This window comes from Alternaria ventricosa, assembly GCF_023758065.1.
Source record: "Alternaria ventricosa strain BMP 2768 chromosome Unknown scaffold_3, whole genome shotgun sequence".
In the NCBI taxonomy this organism is placed as follows: domain Eukaryota; kingdom Fungi; phylum Ascomycota; class Dothideomycetes; order Pleosporales; family Pleosporaceae; genus Alternaria; species Alternaria ventricosa.
In genome coordinates, this window is record NW_026055683.1 from 1858081 (window position 1) to 1882949 (window position 24869).

Below are 24869 nucleotides of genomic sequence, written 5' to 3' on the forward strand. Positions count from 1 at the left end.
CGATTACTTCCTGAGATGGGAGATTGTGGATGGCGAGACGGTGGAAGTACATGACCATAACCACGAGTGCCAGTGGCACGCCCATACCCCACAGCACATAGCTGGTGACTATGGTGATTAGGGCGTGGTTTGGCTCAGGTAGCACTGACGCGACAACGCCACCGGAAGCTGCTGCAACAATACAGGCTACAATTGGTAGGAGCCACGCTGCTGTCATCGTCTCATGGCGATTATGGTGTTTCGTCATCCTGTTGCTATGTTAGCTGGCGATGTTACCTCGTTTCTGTCACTTTGAATACACAGTCCGAGACTGATACGATCGAAAGCAAACATGGATCAACTTACATTTGGAAAGGTAGCCATAGGCAACAGGCGACGCTCAGCGCAACATCGATCCACCACATGCCCCAAACGATATACGGCGTCGAACCACCCCAAGCTGGTACGCAAACCGTAGCGAACATGTTGACGATGGTAGCAAATCCCATGGGTATCGTGCCGAGAAAGAGGGATTGCACCGGATGCCGAAGCATTAATGTCCATGTGGCGGGATACAGTGCGTATCTCAGAATGGATATCAAGAGTATAATGGAGAATATGAGTACGTTCAAGATAAAGAACGCGATACTGAGGGTTCTCAGCGAGCCATGGTAACGAGGGTAGAGATCAGAGAAGGCATTGAGCAAGATCGCAACGATGCCTGTACCCATTGTGACGGCGAACTAGGCTTGGTCAGTCTTGTATTCCGCTAAAGCTGCGAGGGGATTCTCATACCCATGATGGAGTGAAGTTTTGGACAACGCGTCGCCAGCCTCGTCGGTCGGCAGGTATCAGCCATTTGGGCAGCACTTGAGCATGTGCATATTGTTCCTTGCTTCGACATGTTTCGCCTGGTGGTATACGAGCCTCGCGTTGTATGGCGCATGGTGTCGACATTCTGATGATGTTTGAGTGAAGGGTTGGAGCTAAAGAGACCAGGAGTGATTGACAATGAGAGGATGAAACTAGAGAAGAGGAAATCACTTCACTTATACAAACAACCGCATCTTAGAGTCATCGTGTTTCCAGGCTAGGCCTTTCTTTCTTCACAATCGCCTGTATCTTCGTCGAGATTTGCTGATTATACGGCTTGCACAGGCCACAACGGCCGGTTCCTCGGCGACGGTCCGAACTTCGTTACGTCAAACTCGATTACTCACACCATCGCGATAGCGTTAGGAATAAGTTTTGTTCATACACGAATGTTGTGCTAACGATTTTCTGGTTGTCACGCTTGCGTGATGAAGGGTTTACAGACCCGAGCAGGGAGTCCATGGGCAATTCGGAAGGGATGATTGATGCTAGCTGAACTAGGCCTAGAGCAGATTGCGGCTTCCGGACTGCCCAAGTGCGGAGGCGCGGGCAGATAGGAGCACTCCACGGGCCTGTTCGTGGTCTTCGCACTCGAGCCCTGATGGAGCTCATCGCTGCAACGCGGTGTTCTGCTCCGCACCGTGGTAGTTGCACCTGTGGATGTGCTGCTCTTACTGTCACTGCACACGCGTTTCATTACTCCCGAAGCGACACCAAAGACCTGCTTTGTGGAGTGTGTCGGTATTGCTGACGTTACTTTCACGGGTTTACTTTCTGACCGGCAACGTCGCGTTCGTTGATTGATTGATTGCTGGGTGAGGGAGTAATGTCCCTCCTAGGGCCATCGTCGCACCTGCCTGGCATGTATCGTCAGACGTACATGCTTTCGGGTTACGTTAGGTATAAAAGTTTCTGTTCCGACATCAAGTATACCACCATGCGAGCTAACAAGTTCTGTCAAGCCTACGGGTCGGGTGTCACCAATGCGACTCTGTATTTCTTTCATTGGAAGAGTTGCGATCACACGAACAGATCACACACAACTTCTGTCAGAAATGTGATCACCAGTTTTCCAACTGGACAGAGCTGAAGCATCATTGCCGCAAACGTAAATGTGCTTACGTCTGTGACGGGTGCGATGGAATCGGGGAAACTGCTTGGCTTTTTCAAAAGCATGTTGAAGCATTCAATGTCTGCAACGCTTGTGAGCGGCACTTCGACACTTCCTCGAATCTAATACATGTAAGTCAGTGCCAGTTGTTAAGACGCAACCAAGGCTGATTGCGAATTACAGCACGAGCTGACGCACCGCAAACCTGCCTACGAGTGCCTTGCTTGCACACGCAATTTCACAACCTACGGAGGAATGATCATTCACCTTGAATCTGGTGCTTGTTCCTCCGGTATAGACGCGTACGACTTGGCGCTCACCACCGCAAGATGCTTCCAAGGAGGCAAATTCTTCATGCACAAGGAAGATCGAGAGGCCATCAAACAGGGCATCGACTTGCTGCGACTATTTCGCGAGCAAGGTGGTAGCATTCTTGTCTTCTGTTGTCCTACTTGCGGCACCAATTTCCCGAAACTATCGAGTGTGTTCATGCACGTTGAATCGCCTGCTTGTTCCCAGCAGCTGGGCGAAGGGGCAGTTGGAAAGCTCCAAACGTGGCTGTCTAACTGTCACGGTTGAAGAACAGCTTCACGAAGAGGTTATTACTCATCTCGACGTCTCGAGATACCAGCAACTTCTATGATGTACATTAACAACGCCCGCCGGTATCCGCATTTGACCTTCACAAAGGCTGGTCAGAATTCGTGTCGCATCTTGCTGCATACACATCAAAGAATCCTAACAAATGATTACTCTCCGAACTCATGTATACTTCTTGACAGGAGAAAAGCAACACGAACTGATGCAGGAACAATATATGTAATCGGCATTACTTTTCACACAAGCTACCTCTATACTTCTAAAGGTTGTAGACTTGAGCCAGTGGCATTCATCTTCGCCTCTGCCATCAACATCCTCTTCTGGTCCAGGTCGAAAACGATATACGCCCCTTGCATGAATGGGGCACCCAGGCTCGCGAAATCGTCTCCATCCGAAGAAAACATTGGTAGATAGCATCGAGTGCCGCGTGAGGAGGAGTCGCGTACCAGCATTGCAGCCAAAGGGGTGTTGACTTTCGCTAGGTTGTTGTTGAAGCCAAATGAGAGGCTTTCTCCGCGAGAGCCTAGGTCGCATGACACACTACCCAGTTGACCAGCCTGCTCATCGAAGGTCGTACCTACAGCCATAGCTATAGTGCGGAGTGAGGCTGAGGGGACATTCAGTGCCGGGTTTCCGGTATCGATTAACACTGGGGGTAGCCCGCCTCGTGGTGCCAGGCCGATATTGGAGCCAGGAGCAGATGAGTCGCCACCCACTAGCTGCATAGAGCTCCAGTTGATCACGAATTTCGATGCCACTCCATTGTTGTTTAGCAAGAACGAGCCTGCGTCTTGGAGTTGGCCCTTGAACTTCGCCGTGTCAACGCCGCCAAATACAATTGAGCCTTCTGGGTTACCTGTCGAAACTATTTGTCAGTGGGATACATGATAAAGTAGATGCCGCGACTCACGGAAGTCGTTCATGAAAACACCATACACATTGGCGTCAGTCGCACCAGCTTCTTTGAGTTTGACGGGCGCGTTCTGATAATTCGGCCGGACTACTTCATTCTCAACAGGTCCGATACCTAAGATAGGGAACAGTGGAGTGTCGGCTGGTAGGGAGCCTTGTTCGATAACTCCCAGCTGCGCATTAGATACGGTCTGCTTCCCAAGCGTCAACGCGGTGGTAACGAATCGCCCTCGAAACGCAGCACCATTAGCGAAATCGGTGTTTAGCTCTATTCCAACGTCTTTAAGACTGCTGTCCTTGTCCGTGTTGAATGAGCCAGTGACGAAAGGAGTGCCGGAGCATTGTTGCTGTTGGTCCTGACATATACGACTGCCAGTCCTTGGAATGATTAGATCGCTGCTCCCCGTATCCAGAACTGCTGTTATCGACTGCGGCGGCGTACCGATTCCTATCGAGATGAGAGGAATGAACGAACCCGCATTGTTGACATGCTTGATAGGTATTGATAGAAGTTTCGGAGTTTGCGCCTGTGCGATTTGTACACTAACGAGGAAAGATATGCAGAATGCAATGCAAGAGAGCGAAGATGCCATAGTAAGTAAGTAGGACGAAGAAACCGGCAGAGATGAATAGACCTGACGATGTAGTAGACTTGCTGGTTGACTAGTCGGACCGGAATGACCTCGCCGTACTTACCTTTGGCAAGCATCTCTATACCCAGCGCAGTGGATTCCCACCGAGTATCTCGTAGACACCTAGTTGTGTCATATCGCGTTTTGTGGAATTGGGAGGGGTCCTTTCACAATGTCGATGGTGATGGTTCAGGCTGGAAGACCAGCAAAGGCACCAGCCATTGGCCAGCCTCGAGCCTGTCAATTAGGAATCCCCACCATTGCTGGGAATATCTCTATCGCAATGATTTATCTGACGGCTGCTAGATATGTCAAAAACACAGGTGCGGCAAAGTGGCGTGCAAAGTGTCAAGTCTGCCGACGAATGTGAAGGCATCTTGCAGCGATGGTCGGGGATTCCTTGTCCGCACCCGTCGCTACATTGCGGCTAAGAATGTCGCGATCTTAGCACATAGATTGCTTGTTTCGGAGGATGTTTCGTCTGGGACTAGTGACAGGGCAAAATGAAAGAGCAAAAGTAGAGCAAAAAAAGAGTTGTCTCCCCACCATGAGTCGAACAAGGGACCTTCTGATAACAGCAGATATTACAGTCAGACGCTCTAAACCAACTGAGCTACGGGGAGAATACTTCAAAGCGAAGTCGTGCTTGCTGGATGGAAATTTTGACAAGAATCACATACATAACGGAATTACAGTTGAGATTCGTTGAGTGCGGGTTGCGGTACTCTGAATTGCAGAAGTGGGGTTGAAGCGGTTGGTGTTCCCACATTGCCGATTGCTAACCCAAAGCGAAGAACACGACATAAACCGATTCGAACACGTAACATCCACAGACTTTGATAAAATTATCTACAACCAACACCTCCTTGGTAATCGCCGAACAATCATCAGAATGCACGACATCAGCAATCACTCCTAGCCGCGCCAAACCGCTTCAAGCACGCACATGAAGCTCAACGGGTCTGCTTCCACTCTAACCACATCAAACCTCTCATCGGCCCGCTTGAAGACATCCTTCCACGCGTCCACTGGCCTCTCCTTCGCATTGAACAGCGCCATCATCCTAAGATCAGTCGCCGTACCAAAGCCCTGTATACTCCTCGGCAATTCCTCCTCGCTCGGTCCCTGCTTACCCACGTAGTCGATGAAGATGACGCGCGCACCGGGTTTGAGTGCAGGGCGTAGCGCTTGCAGTATCTTTACTGACTCGACGTCTGGCCAGTCGTGGAGAATCCACTTGAGGATGTAGATGTCTGCTTCTATGGGCTGCGGATCGAACATGTTGTGTGTGCGGAAGGAGACGCGAGACTTGAGCTCGGATGGGAACTCTTTCTCGAATACTGGAGCAACTTCTGGAAGATCTTCGACGACGATTTTGAGCTTGGGGAATTTGGCTGCGAGGACAGCGTCGTCGTGGCCAGCGGAACCGGCGATCTGGTCGTTGTTAGTAAGTGGAATGATGCTGAGATAAGTATACTCACGTCAACGACCGTGACCTCGCCGGCGGCCTCCCAATCAACAGCATTGAGTATGATATTCTCGGTGTGGAAGAGATCCTTGATGTACGCCATGAACTTGACAAAGTTCCTCTGCCGCCAGCCCTTCTTGTCGCCCTCTCCATCGTTCTCAATGAAATCCCAGCTGTTATCATAGTCACCCCACGCACCACCAGAGTGACAGAGTCTGAAAGCGGTCTCCTTGATGTCTTTACTCGGTTCTGCCTTTCCTTGCGAAAAGCGACGCAGAGCTTCGGGAAGCAAAAACATAGGTGGGCCCGTTTCATCCAAAACCGTCTGTACCAGCGCAGATAAACCAGGGTCCTTAGCTAGTGCAGCGGATCGAGAAGTGTGCCTGACTGTCGTTGCTGCAGGCGAATCTTTGGCGAAGAAACGCATCGTTACCGCATGATCGATGACACGGCTCACGACCTCAAGAGGGTGCTTGGTATAGCTCGCTATCTCTTCGAAGGTCGCCTCGCCATCCACCGGTACTGCACCCCAGAAGTCGAACTGGTTCAGGATGTTCAAGCACGCCGCGTCTGGGATTGCCATGTGTACGTAGTTGAACACACTCTCGCTCGGTCCTTGGCTCAGAATCCACATGTCCTTCAACGCATCCTCGAGGAGTTGCCGGGTCATGAAGACATCTCCAGGAAGTTTCTCGTACTTGATCGGACTGTCGGCTTCAAGAGTGATCGGTGTCACGTTCTCCGCCTCCAGCTGCTTCGTCATCCTAGCGGCTAGCTCGCTGATTTGGGCCGCGAGGCTGTTGAGTGTTGCGATCTCATGCTGTTGGATTGAACCCATCTTGACGTCGTCTGGTTCAGACTTGAAAACCTTGAAGGCCCGGAGTAAGGAGAAGCGTGCCCTGTGTGTGAGGGGCAAATATGCCCGCTATATGTCGGATCCTTCAGGACCCGAGTAGGAGCCTTCTCCGTCATCGGAACAGAGGAAGCTCAGCACATGGACCATACTCTAGTATTTGCTCATCATGCTCTGCATTTTTGGCTCATGGGTACTGGCTAGGTAGCCAAAACGATGTTGACGGCGGAGGATGGAGCTCCTGATTGGTACGTATTGAACGGGCAGTTGCGTGGAGAGGGGCTAGGGGCAGAGCGAGCCCGGAGTCGCATCCGGAAGCAGGTACGTCTTAGCCACGATGTCATGGCCGCAGCATTGCGACTGGAGCGATGATGGAGTAGGCCAGCGCTAATCAGATCATCTTATCAGATTGATAAGATTATCCACGATCTAGGCCTGGGGCGCCGCTGCAAGCCACTTCAGCTGCTACCACATTTGGGCAACTCCTCGCATCACGCGTGAGTCTAAGCGAAATTCTATACGAGCATTGTGGAGCCCATTATCACGATTAGTGATAATATAACCTGATCTACGACTGTGGTGAAGCGAGAAAAACTTCACAGGAAGACATGTTATAATGCATCACCGAATGGCGAATGTGGTGAACAGTGCCCGCATGCATCACATTCTGATCCTGGAAGTACAAGGGTAAATGCGTTTTATTTCGAGACATGCTGTGTCTCTCAGACGGATGTATCACGTCAACTCCATATCAACATCGCGGCTCATTTATGTCATCTAGAACAGCTCATCTAAACCCCGCGGCGCTATGCAAGCACAAATCCATCAACCCCCCAATTAAACATTCGATCCAAAGAAATATGATAATGTCAACATCCTATTTTCGTCCAATGAGCTTGCTGAGCCCACTCTTCTTCTTTCCGTCCTTCTCCTTCTGGTCTTCCTCCTTTACGCGCGCATCCTCGGCGGCACGCTCGTCCTTTGTCGGTACTCTAGGCTGGTCCGCGAAGCGAATACCAGGTGTGCGTGTCGTAGGTGAGAGTGTCTTCTGGCTAGGCTCAGCGGCACGTGAGTGTGTACCACGGCCAGTCTCCATTGGGTCACCAGTCTCCTCATCTTCGGAGTCAGACTCGGGAGTATCGTCTTTGCCGACACCGAGAGCGCCCAGACGACGCCTTCGCTCCGCTGCTGTTTCGCCTTCGAACCCTTCTTCAGGCTCATGTGATGGTGGAATAGCGGAACCGCCTGAAGTTTCAGCTGGAATGTTCTCTGCAGCTAGGCGACGTCGGCGTTGTGCCGCGGTCTCGCCACCCTGATCATTAGGTCGGTCCTCGAGATCCTGGCGTACAGAGTGGAATGGCACATGCTCGTCGTTACTGTCCACCAGCGTCAACCCTTCGGGGCCACGTGCGTGACCCTCCTCCTTGGCTGCTGGCGACTCGATCTTGTGAAGTTCTGCCTCTCCCTCTTCACCGACAACTGGGGGAACGTTCGCTTGTACGGAAGCTGCCCGACGACGCTGTTCTGCAGTGTGATCTTTGGCGTCCTGATGGGCGGCATCCTTGACTGCTTCAGGAACATCGCTAGCTTGCACAAACTTCGCCCTGTCTTTGGGGTTCATTTGCGACATTTGCTGAATAAACTCAAGCTTGCTCATGCGACGACCACCAGCTGTCACGGTGAAGCGAAGTAGGTCGTCATCTTCCTGCTCTTTCGCCGCCAGTTCCGCTGCCTTCTGCTTCTTTTTGTTATTCGAGGCTTGAGTGCCGGATGCTCCAGCTTGTTGCCCCGCGGGCACGCCCATGTGAGTTCCCATCCGCTTCAGACTCTGTACAGCACGGCTTGACGTCTCTACCATGGACTGGCCACGAGGGTTCGCAGGACGACCTTCCTTTCCTTTCTTCGGGGCAGCTGGAATGTCATACTTCTTCAAGACCTCACCATCCTCGTCTTCGACAATAATGGTATTACCATATTGGTAAGCAAGAGCGGGGCCATGCTTTCCGGACTTTTGTGCCGACTTCTCCGCCTTTGGAGGTTCCGCAGCCTTATCTTTGTGACCATGGCCTGTGTAGCTCTGCATTCGATGGCGCCAAGTTTTGTGAGGGTGTTCAATGGCGTTCTCAATCCGGCTAGGCGCTTCTTCAAGGGCACCGCCGTGCTCGTCTTGTGACACACCACCCTGGACATGCTTTGAGCGCATGAGCTCTTGTGCCCTCTCACTATCGTGCCTTTGCCTCTCCATGCCGTGCTCACCATGACTGTCTCTTACGCCGAGAACATTCCCTTCCTTGTCTTCAAAGACGGTCTCGTGGCCCTCCTGGTAGATCTCTTCCTCTGGTATCCGCCTCTTCATCTTTCCTTTCTCGCTTGACGAACTGTCGCTAGAGATGGCCATCGTGTCAGCAAAGGTATCGGTGTCTTCCTCAGGAGGTATGGCTTCCGCCTTCTCTTCGTCGCGTCTATTGGGGGCAATAGCTGACTGCGAAATTGGTCCACCTGGACCTCGACCAGCATCCCAGCGCCTTCCTCGGCTCGTAGGCTTCACAGAATTGCTGTCTTCCTCTTTTTGACGGCGCAGGAAGCTATTACCGAAACCCACCGCTGCGAGTTCCGACTTCTCATCCAGGGATGATTCAGAGGGGCGGCGAGCCATGGAAGATCTGGAGCGTGATTGAATACGGGGAAGGCGATCCATCCAGCCGGGTCCATTCTCGTTGGCTTGAGTATAGGACATCGAAATTGTCAAAGTGTTGATGCGCTTTCCGAGGGTGAAGACGGCGATGGAACTTCCGTGAACAATGATACTGACAATGACCAAGAAACATGTGATTGGCCATATCATCTCAATGATGTTCAAGTGGTCGGATCCTTCCTCTCCTGGCTTTGGCAATTCGGCCAGCGGGCTCGTGGTATCGGTCTCGAGTTCGGCCCTTGCAAGGATTGCGACAAACAGACCGCCGACACCAATGGGTCCGAAATGGCCAGCGAAAGAAGCTTCGCGCCAGGTCTTGATGTCGGGAATGACTGGTTTGAGTGCCAGCATGATTGGTATACGGCGGAAGAAAAGTACCAGTATACCAAGCACCACCAAACGCCATGGCGAAAGCCCGATGCTTGGCTCGTTGAACAGTTGCCAGGGAATGATGGATCCGAAATAAACGAAGAAGGCCAAGTTGATCAGCAGATCAATAACGTTGGAGACATGAGATTCTTCTGTCTTCTCAAGGAACCATCCGTCGTTGGAGAAACCCACACCGCAGGCGAAGCCCACAAGCAGATCATCCATACCAAGCAGGGCACCGGAACCAGCGCAAAACAAGGCCAGGACGAAGTAGAACACGAGGAAACTCTCTCTATCGATGAGGTCCTTCTCGTGTGCCCATCGAATCGCGCGACGCGCAATGTATCCGACCATGACTCCGTAGAAGGCACCGAAGACACACTCGTAGAGGATAGTGTAGCAGAACCAGTGGAAGGCTACCTGGTTGGCGTCTGGCCGGTAGTGGAGCAAGTAAATGGCGAGGTACACGAAAGGAAAAGCCATGCCATCGTTGCAGCCAGATTCACAGGACAGCAAGTCTCGAAGATGCTTGGGTACTCGCTTGGCGAACTTGCCTTTACCAACGACGGACGAAGCCAAGACAGGGTCGGTGGCGGTAACGCAAGCTGCAATGCACAGACTGTCAAGCCAGTTAAGGTGGGAGTGGAACAAGCCCCAGATGAATAGGCTAGTCACTAGCCAGCCAAAAGTCATGACGGGGAGCAGAAGTGCTACGATAGACTTCCAATGCTTCTCCATGTACGCGCGAGGCAACTCGACACCGACGGCGAAACATTGCACGACAAGGACGATGCGCGAGAACTCCAGAGTGATCAGGTCGACATTGCCCCAGGTCGACGGGTCTATCAGGTTGGCGGCGTGTGGGCCGAATATGATACCACAGATCGTCGCGACCGTGGCTTCACCAATGTACAGACGCTCTTTGATCACGGAAGAACACAGCATGAACAGACTGGTGAAGCCTCCAAGGATCAGGTAGACCAGATGCGGCTTGGTGATGGAGAGATGGTCCCACGCCATTGCGACGGTTTATTCCTCTCACTGTCCCTCAGGCTTATATGAAGTGTGTATGTGTATGCGCGAAGACGGTTCGACGCGCTCGATGGGTTGGAGGGTGGGCGAGCGAGTGTCTCGCGGGCGAGAGAGGGTTATGTAGGGAGGAAGTTGGCACTGGGGCCGCGCTGTCGTGGGAGTCGGCCAAAGGAAGAGAAAGATGGTAGCGAGACCGAATGCATGTATATGGGGATCCGCCCAGACGCCGGTCCTTCACAGCCTAGTTGGCGAACGAGGGTCTACTGTCGAAAGTCTGTTGGCGACGAGTTAGTCAGGTTATAGGATGAACAAGAAAACCCAAGCCGAATGCTTACGAGTTCAAGTGCTGCTCGGCAACTGCATCCGAAAGCTTGGATGGTGCGCGTGGTAGTCGGGTAGCAACCAAAGTTGAGCGCTCAATGCTCGTGCGCAGATTGCAAAAACAAAGGCGCGATTTCAATTAGGCCACTCCAGTCGCGTCTCGCAGGGCGTCGTAGTTGTCGCACTCTTCAGCTCTACAGAGAATGAGCGGCAGAGTGAGAGATTAGAATACGATTATCTCTCTTCTTCTATGCTAAAGCGCTTGGTACTTGGCAATGACGTTGGTTGGCTCCAGGACGGAATAGCCATCGCCTAATCGGACGCCACCGAGATTCAACAGCCACACCGTTGCTCCATCTTGCATGCCGAAGGTTCGCCGAACATGCGAGAACACTGCCGCTGCATCAAGAACTATTCTAGGCTGTTCAGAATCCAGTGAAATGCGTTGAGAGGCAGTCAACATCGCAACTTCTTCTTCCCCAAAGCTGGGGGCGGAGAGCACTTCGCTCCGATAGGCCGTGCTCCGAGCCGCCCCAACTGCTGTGCCCAGCCTTGGACTCACTCGCCATCGCGTTCCGTGGAGGACCTCTTCACTTCCGTCTGTCGTGGTGCTGTGCGCGAGGCCACCTGACAAAGACTGCTGCACGATGCTTATCACATGATGCTCTTGCATGCAGGGTGCTGCACCCTTTCTGCACCTAGGCCGACCAACGGAACTTCAGTCAGCAAACATGATGAACGATGGTTGGCTCGATGATACGACTCATGGAGCATGGCCGGTAGATGTCGACTGACTATCGCTAACTCGTCCGGTGAGAACACATGGGCCCCCACGAACACCCGCTACGCAGAGATTTCCGCTCTGGAGTTCGCGGTGAAGATGTTTTGTGTGTGAGGGGCGGAAGGTGGGCTTTTGTATATTGCCTCGCATCCTCGCGGAAACAACGTCATCGGACATCCGTAAAAGCTGTACACACTTACCCCATGGTTTCAGCGGGAATATTCATTCAAGGCTCGAACGCAGACAAGGTCTACAGTGTGGATCAGACATGCCAGGGAAGTCGCGATCTCAACACCACGCACCCCGGGAATAAGCCTTCAACACGCGATGCAACCCCAGCGCAGCGCAAAACATTAACCTTCTCAACAATGTCCCGTTCACGCGAACATGGCACGTTCAACTCCTCAGCGTTAATCGATCGATCACGCAAGGATGCAGGTGAAACCGTAGTTCTCAACACCATCTCGTTCCCTTAGATTTCCCCATGCAAATGTCCGATCTACCATCTACTCAACAAGGCCAGCATGACCACAACCATCGACGTCATAACCTCCTTCCACACAACCTACTTTACTCCGCAACAATCCTTGCCCATCAAAACCTGTCAAGATCTCGCCAAACGGTCCGATAGCCGCGTTTCACCATGGCAAGTCTGCCGTCTACACAATGGTCGGCAGGAACACCAAACGCTGGTCACCCTATCCAGGAGCCTAAACTACGGCAGAAAACGCGCTTCCGCGCACAGAAGTTGCGGTATCGCGAATCTTTACCTGGGCAGATTAATGAGGCTGCAGGTTGGGTAGTCGTGCAGAACTTCCCTTTGATAGCAACCCAAATACGAGAAGCCAAGAACTCACAGACTGCAAAAACCACAACAACAAACACAACAACAGCAACACCCGCGTTCGCATCTAGATGCACCGAAAAAGAATTCCCCTTTCCTTGTTCCCACTACCTACTCCACAATCTCCACATACGTCACTTCAGCAACGGGCTACTAAATGCGACATTCCAGGGCTGTGCCTGAAATGCAAAAGGAGTAGATGGTAGAACCTAGTTGTTATAGTTGCGGATGTAGAGATGGTGAGCCTGGTACGAGGTAGGCGGGCTGACCTTGCAACATGGAACCTAAGGCAAGGCCCGTGTTTGATGGATGTGTCCATGCTTGACTTGATGGGCGTTGCGCGGGCGCTTAGCACGGGGAACACGGTTGGATGACGGGTGAAAGATGGATGTTCGTGACGTGTGAGTTGGTTGTTGTGTATCAATGAATGGTCATGAAGGATGCTGAAGCAAGGTGTGAAATTAGTTTCGAAGAGGACGAAAATAGATTTTGTATGTTGGCGTAATTCCATGTTTGGGACATGCGACCTGGCTCTGCCTTTTGCGCTGTACATCACTCTGACAGACGCATGTAACAATACATCAGTTGAGGCAGCACTTCGAGATAGTTAGTCAGAATTGATTTTCTTCAATACTCCTTGCACGCGACAGTCAAGGTCAGACGAACAAACATTGCAAATGGTCATGAATATGAGCAATATGTACGTCGTGATATTTACAACCGATATGGTCGACTAGATATGATGATTACGGGAAATGTGAAAGCGCGAAGTTGGGGACCTAAGGGCCACCCATCTAACATGAAGCTTGTGCCCATGAAACAACAAAGCGCCTGGTCCAGCGAAGGAACATCCCAGCGAACCCTTGACCCAAACACGCGAAACAGCCCGAGAGCGAGCAATGCGACAGTAACGAAAATGCGCTGCAGAATTTTCCGAATGCACCGTGGTACCGGGGGAATTCCCTATATCTCCCAGACAATGAATGCACAGACCGCCTAAAAGCGAAAAGAGAAACGTCGTAAATGTAAGTAAAATGTATATGCATGAACTTGAAAGAGAACGTAACACATGACGTCATGGGAGTATGGTGAGCTCAATGGCCGACAGGTAGCCAGGTCCGGCGCTCATCCATACTCCTGGCGGTGCGACCTCCTGGCGTCAGGGGGATCTCGACGCGCGCTCGGTCGTTGCGCTCGGGGTCGCTGTCAGAATCGTCGTATGCATCAGACAAGCGGGAGAAGTAGTCGGCTAAACCACTCGTGGGCGATGCGATGCTTTCGTATAGAGGAGGTGGGGTTTCCAGAGGAGGCGGTGGTTCTATTTCCGAAAATGCGGGTGGGTTGAAAGACGGTACGCGCATTAGGTGAATGGGTCTTTGTACCGTAGAGTCATTCGGCCCGCCGATGTGTGCTGCTTGTGGGCGGGTGAGATTTGGCGATGGTGTTGGTAGTACGGCGTCCGAGTTCCCTCTCGAGCGACCCAAAGAGCTCAATGTAGGTACGAAGCTGGTTGGTGAGTTGCGCCGGGATGGTGCATTGGGGCATCCGCACTCAGGTACCCGTGTGCCGCTCAGGGCAGGTTCGGGCGACGAGTATGCTGGAAGTGCTGTGTTGGCTTGCGTAGCTTGACACGAAAGGATATGGAAGGGCGAATCGATCGAGATCTCGAAATGCCTTCTTTTGGTCGGGTCCGTAGCGTCCGGTTTCGAGAGGCGCATGACAAGCTAGTCGACTGTTAGTGTGTACGACGATGAAACCTAAGATTAAACGTACCTTGATCCAGTGGTGCACTTGTATGTTCTGGTACGTAGTGTCGAAGTGCAGTTTGGATGACTTGTCCTTCTCTTTGAGGTTGTGACAGCTTGGCAGTTGCACATTGAACTCCATCTCAGTGGGCCCAATGTTTGCGTCTCCTCCAAGATCACCCAGGAGGTTGGTGGGGTCTTGCACCTGTACATCCTCGCCTCGAGAAGCGGCTGCCCGCTGGTCATACGGGACACCCCCTCCAGACACTATCCGCATCGTACTGCCAGGGAATGTACTGGTCGGTGGGCCATCCGCGCGTTTCTCGAACAGCTGAACCTTACGGACAGGCTCCATTCGATGCACTCGCTTGTTGTTACAGAAGTACTCGACATTCTCCGTGACAAACACCTTGATACGATGACATTGCACTTTCGCCAGTGGGGTCAGCTTGAAAGCGATAGGAACCTGAGCGCCGAGTGGGAAGGATTTGCCGGAGATGACGATGTCGTAGTGTAATTGATCCTCCCAGCTGCGGCTGATCGCAATAGGCTCGACCTGCTCTAGTGACCCCTCTGATGGCGCGCGGATCAGGGTAACTTCCTTTGTTCCGATGAGGTTTGTGCGGAAGGCGCCAGCGCGTTCAACAGTCGCTTCCAGCTCGTACTTGACGGAACCAAGGTCGACATCGATGGTTTCGGGAAGGTGGCTATCCAAAGGTAGCTCGAAGTTGTACATGTACTCTCCGGGGTTGAAGGTCCTGTAACCCTTCTGTGCTACCGAGGGACCGCCTCCAGGGGTGTCGCCCTTACCGAAGCTTCGCGATTGGTTGACTTGTAGCGATAGTCGTTTGGCCTCTTTTGTCGTTAGATTCAGCGAAGAGTTGTTTGGCGATCCAGTCAATCCGTTGGAGCCTTTGTAGAGTTCCACGTGATCTGCACCAGTGCCGTTCTCGGCAGTGGGGAACTGAGAGTTGAAGAAGGGCCATGTGTGGCTCATCAGAGTATCCACCTCTTCAAATTCAACCTTCTTTGGAGGAATGCCTGATAAACGTTAGTTTAGAATAGGAAAACGATCAACGAACGTACCTTCTGGCCACTTGGTCGTCGCTCTCCCTCTGAACTTGAGGGTCACAGCCTTCAATTTTGCGGGTTTCGAAATCTTTAGGCATAGTGTTCCACGCAGCATAGCTGTGCTCCGCTCCGCGTGTTCAGCTTGCTCGAAGCCCCGTAGGAACAGAACCGGCTCTGTGAGTTGCACGTTCACACTGACGCCGCCACCTGACGCCACTGGCTTCTCTTCTGGTAGGCTCTTGACATTGGAGATTATGCTCTTTGCAGAGGCACGGCCGGAAGACCAATGTGACTCGGCGACGGATGGTCTCGGCATGCCTGCTGCAGCCAATGTGCCTCCAATTGCGCCTACTGCACCGCTGCCAGAATTCCTCGTGAGCGACCGCATGTCGGCGGTCCGTGGTTCTGGAACAGAGGCAACCGAGTTGCGGTTGCTGCTAGTGGGAGTCGTCGACGATTGAGGGGTAGGTATGTCTGTAGTTTCGGGCTTGGAGGAAAAGTGGGTGTCGATAAACGACCGTAGGAAACGTTTAGCGCCGTCGCGTGGGGCCGCCAGCTTTTCTGTGAAGTACGACTGACTAGTCGTCTGGCGCCTCTGGGTGCGAAATAAAGTCGGATCAGGACCGACGTGTGCGATGTGAATGCGGTGCGGTCTGCGATTGCGGCCAGCAAAGATGCCGCGATAGGCTTTCTTGGGGGTGTCTAAGTGGTCGGGTAGATATCTTAATCGGCCACGTTCAGAGTAGACGGTGTGGTACTCTGGCATAGCGACGATGCGTTAGTGACTTGAAGTGGAGGTGGAGGACAGGATCAAGGTGTGGCGACAAGGCATGCGGCGTGTTGTGTCTTATACGAGGTATAATTCAGGAAGTAGAGAAGAATTTGGCTTGTGCAACACCTCAGAGTCATGAGAGGGGTACAAAGGCTTCTTGACCAAGGTAACCCAAGCAGGTTCCATATGGATGCTTTGGGAAGGGACGTTGAGGTTGGGCGCTACTAGGACAAAGGGCCCGAACGCGGTGAAGGGGGAGATGAGACAAGGACTCACGAGCAGAGACAGGGGATCCAAAGGCGTGGGTGAGGCTACCTAGTTAATGATGTGTAAATGCGATCAGCACGACAGGCCACTGTAGGGTAGTGGAGCGGTGAAGTCGCCGGTGCGTCGGAAGCGTGCGGGAATACCCTGGAGCGAGGGTTTGCGCTGGCGACGGAGAGGAGTTTCTTGCCAGGACAACAACGGCGAATAACAGGGACTCGCGGGTGTTTTGAAGTGAGTTGCAGCTAGCCAGCGAGCAAGCATGTTACGAGGACGCGAGCATGTCAGACTAGGGCAGTGCAGGGACGGCGAAAGTGTACCGGCGTCGAGCGTCAAGCGTCGAGCGTCGAGTTTGCAGGGAACAGACGGATGACGCGGACGCTGGACGGTGTGCAGCGCTGCTGGTCGGCGGGGTCGCAGCAGCTAGGATGATGAATTTGAGATGGGCTGCTACTGCTCTAGCAGAGGTATATCAGTGGGTACCCGGATGGGGTAAGGAATGGTCGTGAGGGCGTGCAAGCAGCGCATCAGGGCAGGATATTCCCGCAGCGGGTATATGAGCTGCTAGGCGTTACTAGGAGCGGCATGGCAGCGCAGCAGTAGCTTGCGCGGACGGAGGCTCGGATGCATTACATCATGCTGAGCACCAAGAGTTTGCCAGACTCGATGCAGGGGTCAGATCTCAATGGGCATCTGCTAGGGCTGCTTCTAGACCCGTTGGCGGATAGCGACCGACTACGGCATACCCGGCACGTTACCTTGATCGACGACGACAAGGCATGCTTCATCCTGCCACTCAGCACGCACGGATGGCAAAGCCCCGACAGGCACGCTGATTACAACTATTATAGATGACAGGATATGGCATCGCTTAGACTCCAAGAGGGCAGAGCCACGCTGGGCACGAGCAACGCGCAATCTCGAGACAGACCAAGCGATGCTCCGCCAGCGCATGGGCGGAGAGTTCGTCTTCCTTGATTTGGGACTATCGAACAGATGATAGATCATGCCCGGGCATCTTGTGCCATGGTGCATCAGGACAATCACATAAACAGGGCGTCACCTCCCACGATCGCCGAAAAGAAACCTGACAGCCCAATCGCGTAGTGATCAGCGCCTGGGGTTCTGAATCTGGAGTTACAGCAAACGTGAGTGGGCAGATCGGCGCAAAGAACAGGGCGGGCTGCCAACTCAGCCGCCCTCAAGTTCGAGGCCAGGAACGAAGCAGTCGTCATGCTTGCTGCGGTGGATCCTCGGCAGTGGGGTGGAAAGCTTTTTTTTTTCGTGGCATGTGCGAGCTTCGGCGCATCTGGGGGAGGGTTGAGGAGCGGACACGGCAGGGCGGGCAGTGCGGAAGGAATGGCGAGCGTGAGGCGGCACCACGTGACCACGCTGGCTTCCCCGCAACGCGTCTGGCGAAGGGCAGGGCTTAGCTCAGACGCGCTTTCGCTCGGCGTAAGCACACGACACCGCGACTTTGCAAGTAATGGATGCGCATGATGGAGGCTATGGTGGGTGCAGATGATACCTGTGGTTGTAATGAATATACTCACATGATGCAGGAGCAGGCCAATTGCCTCTGGCTGGGGCCATCCTCTGCTGCACCTCTATTGCCCCCGAGCAGCGCGTACGTCTACTCCATATGCTAATGTCTTGCTGTCTCTAACGATCGTACAGGCCAAACTCGCCGCCATTGGCGCGCAGATGGGCGCGACCATCAAGCTCGACCTCACATCAGACGTAACCCACCTCATCGTCGGCAGCACCGACAGCGCCAAATACCGCTATGTCGCCAAGTCTCGCGAGGACGTCAAGGTCCTCTCCCCGGAATGGCTCGAAGCCTTGAGGGAGGTGTGGATGACTGGCGATGACGACCTGGACATGGCCGCGCTGGAAAAGGAGTACCGCATGCCGACCCTCGCTGGGCTGAAAATATGCCTTACCGGCTTCGACAACCGTACGTCGCAAGTTCCAAGTGCATACGGCCATACTGACCATCACAGCTGAGCAACGCAAGACCATTCAGGAGTCGGTGGACGCCAACGGAGCCGAGTACCACGGTGACCTCACCAAGTCCGTCACCCACCTCATCGCAGCGGCGCCATCGGGCAAGAAGTACGAACACGCCCTGAATTGGAGGATGAAGATTGTGTCGCTGGAGTGGCTCGAACAGAGTCTGGAGAGAGGCATGGTGCTGGACGAAGCCCTCTACAACCCCACCATGCCTGTCGAAGAGCGCGGCCAAGGTGCTTGGGATCGCAAGATGCCTGCGTCGCCTGCCATAGGCAAGCGCACGCGAGATGCAGAGCCGAGCCAGGCCCTGAATCCTTTCCGCAGGAAGCTACGTCGCTCAGCAAGCACCAAGGTGGGCAGCCAAAGCGATGCCTTTTGGGCGGGCATCACAGCGCCCAGTTTCGAACGACCGATCGATGAGGATGAATGGACAGAGGAGATTGTTACTAAGCCAGATAGTACGCGGACAAGCACTCGCACACATACCCCAGCATCCCCTCACAGACATGCATTCGTCCATGAGAATGATACGCTTATCGAGGCGCACCTTGATGACGATGCAGACAGTCATGAACCATCATTGCCACCACATACGAACGACGTGTCTCAACATGATGGCATCTTTCAAGGACGACTCGTATGCACGCATGGCTTTGATGCAGAGAAGGTTTGTCAGATCACCTTACATTTCAGCCCTAGCTGACGTTCCCGCTAGACAAGCATTTTGCGCCAACACCTCGAGAGCAACGGCGCGCACGTAATCCATGCGACCGATCTCAACAATGCGCCATCCGACGATCTAAGACGAGGCTACTTCGTAATACCACATGACGTCGAGGTCGATTCGGCGGCACTTCCGGGGCGTGCCGGATCACACATGAACCTGGTCACTAACTGGTGGGTCGAGCGCTGCTTGTATGGCAAACGTCTAGTAGATCCATCGGACGATGTGTTAAGTCGACCATTCGAAAAGCTTAGTATAAGTGGTAAGCTTGTGCCCCACGGTTGTTTTATTGGTCGCTGACGTAGCCAGGGTTCTCTGGACTCACCATCAACTCTACGGGCTTTTCCGGCATCGAGTTACTGCATGTGACCAAAGTTGTCACGCTTATGGGTACGGGATCAGCTCCGCTGCCATTGAAATCGTCTGACAATTTTGACAGGTGCCTCGTACGATGAACAGCTATCGGCAAAGACCTCGGTTGTGATCTGCAACCCTCCTACCGTAAACACACCGAAACTCAAATTCGCGACGGACAAACGGATACCCGCTGTTCATGCCACATGGCTTTGGGAATGTCTGCGTAGTGGTCGGCTACAGTCGTATGCCGAGTATCAATTGAACAAGCCAGCGCCGCCTCAGCCACAGAAGCCTAAACAGAGACCTCAGCCACAGGATGATGTGCCCACTGCACTGTTGTCGACGGAGGAGAGCCTTGAGCTTCGTCAGAAAAAGCAACTGCCTACCAATGCCGCGAAAAGGCCTCTGCACCCACAGCAGCGTGGTGCTCTTGCTCTCACTGCATCAGCAGATGCAACACCTGCATCGACTACAGATGAGGCGGATACTTCCAACAATGATACTAACGGCCTAAACTACGATGACGATGAGTCTGTTATACCTGGATTGGATGGCGCAGGTTCCCACCCCCTCCAAGAAACCAGCGCCAACTCCTCGCGCCGCCCATCAACGTCCCCGCACGCCTCAAAATCGTTCTCACGACCCAGGAGTTCATCGGCCGAGTCTCTCATAGCCCCGGCACCCCGCAAGTCCAAGGCTGGTCAAAACCCAGATCCGGCTGTTCCTGTTCCTGAACCCGACTCCGTGATTCCGGCAGATACCGAACCGGTACCACAGGAAGCACCAAAAGAAAAGGAAACGATAAAGGCAAAAGGGCCGGAAGAAGAAAAAGATTACTCTTCCATCTTAGCTCAGATGCGCGCAAACCGCAAGACCGTGCCAACGTCCGTTGATCAGGTACCTGGCAAGACGCGGAAACGGCGGCAGCTTGGTCGCGCAGCGTCCACGCGGTCAAACGCGTCAGCTGGCGATAGCTCCGGGAATATACTGGCTGGAGAAGAGGAAGAAGAGGAGAACACGGTGCTGGTGGAGGAATACCAGCCTAGTCAGGAGCTAGGTTGGGATTCTCCTGGTGCTGCGAAAGCGAGGGAGCAGATGATCAAGAAGTTGGGTGGGACTATGCAGGAGAAGAGCGTGGCAGTTGAAGGAATTGGCGTCGTAAAGGACGTTGGAGGAAATACCACGGGAAGGTCGGGTAGGAAGAGGCGAGGGTGAAGAAGACCCTCGTCCTGTACAGTCATAATGTAAGTGGTGTATGTGCGAGGAAGTTATCTTGGGTTTGTCTGCATGGGATGGCGCAAAGCATAGCGAGGTGTTCTTTGAAGTAACAATGGAGCATAGCGCAGGCGTTTGAGAGTAATACCTTTTGTCAATTGAATCTGATTTCATCATATCCCATATGTCACCTTCAATCTCCTCTCCAAATGCCCTTTGGCTGTTATTACTTCCTCTCCGAGCCCATCTTCTCTCAACCCCAATCTCTTCCTCTGACTCTTCAACTCTTCCTCGCCCTTGTTGCCAAACTGCTCGATCACGGGACTGGGTACGGCGTCCAACCTTGCTTCATCTAGAGGGTGACAGAAGTACGCCATACTATATCGCTCCTGCCCGCCCTCAAATGTAACACGGTGGACTGTCGATTTCAGCATCCCATTTGTCCAATAACACAGTAAATCTCCTATGTTGACCAAGATTGGAGGCGACGACGATGGCGATGGGCTCACAGGTACTGCTTTCCACCCCGAAGGCGTAGACAGTTCAAGGCCGGGCTGGCCTGGCAAACGGAACAGGAGCGTTAGACTACCGTAGTCTGAATGTGCTCCTGCACGAATACTGGTTTCGCCTTGCTTGGAGTCTTTTCCTTGGGATATGGTAGATGGGTAGTAGAGCATGCGGAAGATGGTGCCAGAGGGGCCGAGAGACTGGTCGTGTCGTGTGCTGAAGTACTTGGGGTCGGGAATTTGGAGAGCGGTGTTGAGGAGAGAGAGAATCTGGGTGCATAGGGTGTGGCAGGAGTGTTGGAAGCGAGAAATCAGACCGGATGATTCTTGGAGAGGTGAAGGGAGGGGCTGGAGGGATGGGTTTGGTGGCCCGATGTTGAAGGCTTCCTTTGGATCACCTTGCTATTATCCATTTCGTCAACAGGCAGTTCTATCATTTGTTCTGTTGGCGATTACCTTTTGACCTTCAGGATCAAGAGATTCGCCTTGCATCTGAACCCAGCCGCGGTTTATGCCCCCTGCTCTCTCAGAGTGGATTGCGTATTCAGATTTCTGCTCTTTGGGGGCGGCAAAAAACTCCTTAGACTGTTTTCATCAATCAACAGGTTTAGTTTCGGGCAATCGTTGCATCATACCAACTTGAACATGTCATCGATATCCTGGGGTGGGATGGTCACACCATCGTTCTTGATGTAGAGGAAGCCATGTGTGGAAGCCGCGTCCAGCACCTGCCGAGCGATGTTTTCGGAAGGGGCTGAAATATCGATAACCGGTATGGCTTCTGAGTGCTGTCCTGAACTAGCCATTTGGAGAGATTGAGATGTGACTCGTGAAAGCCTGGAGCAACGCTAGGTGAGGGGCAGAGGTGAGACGTGAGACGCGATTAGGCACTAAGAAAGCAAGAGAGAAGCCACGTTCGTATTGGGGTGTGTTTACGGAAGCAAATCACATCAAGTCTGCACCTACCCGTCATTCATCCCTCTAGTCGGCGCAATTGCGTTCCCTCGTACGCCTAAACGCTGTACCTGAACTAGCGCCCGGCTGATCAGGGATCGTGTGGTTGCCAAGGCGTGGAGCTGCATCGGAGCTTCCAATTTACTGTCCACACCCCCGCAACCCTCTACAACTTTACCACACGTCGTCGCTACATACAGTAATCACGCCAGGCGAATCTCTTAGTATTACTCGAGACTTTACTGCCATCGTCTCCGTTCATTATCAATCCCTCATTCCATTACTTTCACAACAGCCCCACCACGCGACTGGCACCATGATCCGCGACTTCGTACAATGGACGGCCACACTGGGCGAAACGGGCGAGCTCGAACAATTGCGCAATTGCCGCGTAGGCATCGAAGCCGCCGAATATCTGAACCAGCGGATCCTCAATCACCCGCGCGCAAAGGAGCCGCTTGTGCCTGCGCTGGGAGGCCTTCCGCTGGCCTTGACACAACACATTGAGGACGATCTGGCCCAATTCCGCAGCTTCGACATCGAACCCGTCTTCGTCTTCAGCGGGCTGGATATTACAAAACACGATGATCCTTTCAGGCAAAAGGAGACCGAGGCATCGGTAAACATCAATGCGTGGACTCTGTACGACAGTCACGAGGCGGAAGCCTCTGTCGCTAAGTTCGGACAGTCAAGTATGGCCACCGTCAAGATGCGACTGTGTATCGTGCTGACTCTTCTCAGCATACGTCACGCCTGAGGATCTTTTCCGCGCCCTACAGTCAACCCTGACCGAGCGCAACATTCGTTGGACAGTCGCGCCATACAGCGCCTGGGCCCAGGCAAGCATATCCGTAATCTCTGTTCGCAGTGGCTAATTATGGACAGCTGGCATATCTCGAGAAACACGAATACGTCCACGCCGTCTACGGCTCGTCAGATATCCTCATCTTCGAATGCTCCAAAATCATAACATCTTGGGACTTCGAGGCCCGACATTTCAGCTTCGTCCGGCGAGAGAAATGTGTAGCCGACCTTTCGAAGTTTGTCAACGCCCCCAACATCTCAGATGATATCTTTCTCGACACCTGCATACTCGCCGGCACGCCCTTCCTCCCGACCCACCCGATCCTCGACGCGCCTAACAGGGCAGAGCTGATCAAGCCGTACAGCGCTATTAAGACTATCATGAACAACGGTCAGTCTGGATACTCTGTGGTTGTCAACAATAATGATGTCCCGCCCGCGGGCAAGGAATACGTCACGCGATACCAGAAAGCACGTCTGGCCGTCAAGAATCACCCTGTCTACACAGAGGAAGGGAAGGTCGAGCCCCAAAACTCTGCCTCGATGCCTAACGATGCGGGTCAGTATCTGGGTCAAAGGCTTCCAGACGAGATACTCCACTACATGTCGAAAGGTCTCATCAGCCCGCACATCATCCAATGGCGCACTACCTGCGAGGTATTCGAAGTCCCTCCCATGGATGGTGGCCTGTCTCCAGAATACAGGGACCTTGTCAGCTCCAAGCTGATTCCACTTCGAACACCCGCTGTCAACCTTTTGTCCAGTACATTACATAATTGGTATCGGCACCAATCTCTGCACCAGACGCATTGGTATTCTCCCGTAGAACCCAATGGGAAACGCGCATCCACAACGATCCCTGTCGAGAAGCCATCAGAAGCCATAGCTCCTTCGCTCGTTGACACCTGGAACGTGAAGGAAGCTACATTCAAGGATGTCGTCGGACAGTACAAGGTCAGCAAAGCCGCATCCGCATTGACAGACCAGTACTAACACTCTGACAGGACTGTGGAACTCTCGGTGCAGCCATCTTATCACTGCAAAACTCCGACTTCGTCACCAAATCGGTCGCTAAGAAAGATCCTAAGAATCCCCTTTCCTCCACTTCCGAGATACTGTACAACTCGATATGGCGCTTCCTCGCTCTACGGGAGTACATTGACCCCAAGAGCCATAACCTGACACAATGGGGTAAAGTCCTTGTCTCTATCATCGCTGGTCTAAAGGGTAAGCCAGAGCACGAAGAAGCTGCGGTGATCGCGGTCGAGCTGATACGGCTGGGCCTCTTGAACTCCGACATCGATATGTTCTCTATGTACAACGGCGCACCGATGCGTGGCAGCAGTAAGTGGGAAGCCCTTGACAAAGTCCTGCATAGCTGACAGCCGCCTAGCGAACGACAAGGAGTACAATATGCTAGTGTCTCGTGTTGCTGGCTTAGGTACTCTGCACCACCGACCGATTGGCTTCACCGGACCTCTCAGTCAACATTTGCTCGGTTACAACTCCATCATCAACAAAGTCCGTCAGTCACTTCGAGATATTATCGAGGTGGCCGCCACACAGATGTTCTGTACTGGCTGCTGCACTAGACATGCTGATATATCAGTCATCGCGATGAAGTTAGTTGTCCCGAATCACAGTAACCCAAGTCTGATAAACTGACGCTCCTTAGACTTCCTTTCCTTCTCCCTAACAATTGTGCGCTTAGCATAGCAGCCAAGTCGTACCTCGATGAGCTTCTCACTGGCGATGCCGATCCGACCTCCCCGACAACCAAGTCACGTGTTATTCAAACCGCATCAGAACGCTACTTCCCGCAATCACTCAATCTCGCCGGCGATCTCAAGTCCGCATTCTCATTATGGGACGCCATATCAGCCGGTGTCAAGTCCGCGAATAACTCTACTGTGCCAGACGCGACAAAGCAGGTCTGGGCAGAGGCAGATAAGTGGCTCGCTGAACGACGGTAGA

At 53.0% G+C, this 24869-nt stretch overlaps 7 protein-coding genes and 1 non-coding gene across 8 annotated transcripts; 2 read left to right on the forward strand and 6 right to left on the reverse strand.

Moving 5' to 3' along the window:
• Positions 1-2814: 2814 nt before the first annotated feature.
• On the reverse strand, positions 2815-4184 carry J4E93_002572 (uncharacterized protein; the record flags this gene model as incomplete). Its single annotated transcript, XM_049340515.1, has 3 exons — positions 2815-3419; positions 3474-4018; positions 4111-4184. The coding sequence occupies 3 exons, from the start codon at positions 4182-4184 to the stop codon at positions 2815-2817; spliced, it is 1224 nt and encodes a 407-aa protein (XP_049202837.1).
• Positions 4185-4644: 460 nt separating this feature from the next.
• J4E93_002573 lies at positions 4645-4730 on the reverse strand. Its single transcript has one exon. It is a non-coding gene; the product is annotated as a tRNA-Tyr (tRNA).
• A 292-nt stretch (positions 4731-5022) lies between these two features.
• On the reverse strand, positions 5023-6413 carry J4E93_002574 (uncharacterized protein; the record flags this gene model as incomplete). The annotated part of the gene is made up of 2 exons (XM_049340516.1): positions 5023-5541; positions 5589-6413. The coding sequence occupies 2 exons, from the start codon at positions 6411-6413 to the stop codon at positions 5023-5025; spliced, it is 1344 nt and encodes a 447-aa protein (XP_049202838.1).
• Positions 6414-7305: 892 nt separating this feature from the next.
• Positions 7306-10512, reverse strand: J4E93_002575 (uncharacterized protein; the record flags this gene model as incomplete). The annotated part of the gene is made up of 1 exon (XM_049340517.1): positions 7306-10512. One exon carries the CDS (start codon positions 10510-10512, stop codon positions 7306-7308), a length of 3207 nt encoding a protein of 1068 aa, XP_049202839.1.
• Positions 10513-13564: 3052 nt separating this feature from the next.
• J4E93_002576 (uncharacterized protein) lies at positions 13565-16052 on the reverse strand (the record flags this gene model as incomplete). The annotated part of the gene is made up of 3 exons (XM_049340518.1): positions 13565-14194; positions 14244-15256; positions 15302-16052. The coding sequence occupies 3 exons, from the start codon at positions 16050-16052 to the stop codon at positions 13565-13567; spliced, it is 2394 nt and encodes a 797-aa protein (XP_049202840.1).
• Positions 16053-17808: 1756 nt separating this feature from the next.
• Positions 17809-20631, forward strand: J4E93_002577 (uncharacterized protein; the record flags this gene model as incomplete). The annotated part of the gene is made up of 7 exons (XM_049340519.1): positions 17809-17833; positions 17885-17949; positions 18000-18279; positions 18326-18687; positions 19051-19321; positions 19369-19449; positions 19499-20631. The coding sequence occupies 7 exons, from the start codon at positions 17809-17811 to the stop codon at positions 20629-20631; spliced, it is 2217 nt and encodes a 738-aa protein (XP_049202841.1).
• A 173-nt stretch (positions 20632-20804) lies between these two features.
• J4E93_002578 (uncharacterized protein) lies at positions 20805-21943 on the reverse strand (the record flags this gene model as incomplete). The annotated part of the gene is made up of 3 exons (XM_049340520.1): positions 20805-21539; positions 21594-21722; positions 21773-21943. The coding sequence occupies 3 exons, from the start codon at positions 21941-21943 to the stop codon at positions 20805-20807; spliced, it is 1035 nt and encodes a 344-aa protein (XP_049202842.1).
• A 464-nt stretch (positions 21944-22407) lies between these two features.
• J4E93_002579 (uncharacterized protein) lies at positions 22408-24868 on the forward strand (the record flags this gene model as incomplete). Its single annotated transcript, XM_049340521.1, has 6 exons — positions 22408-22783; positions 22833-22930; positions 22977-23849; positions 23900-24239; positions 24289-24517; positions 24607-24868. The coding sequence occupies 6 exons, from the start codon at positions 22408-22410 to the stop codon at positions 24866-24868; spliced, it is 2178 nt and encodes a 725-aa protein (XP_049202843.1).
• Between the last annotated feature and the right edge of the window lies 1 nt (position 24869).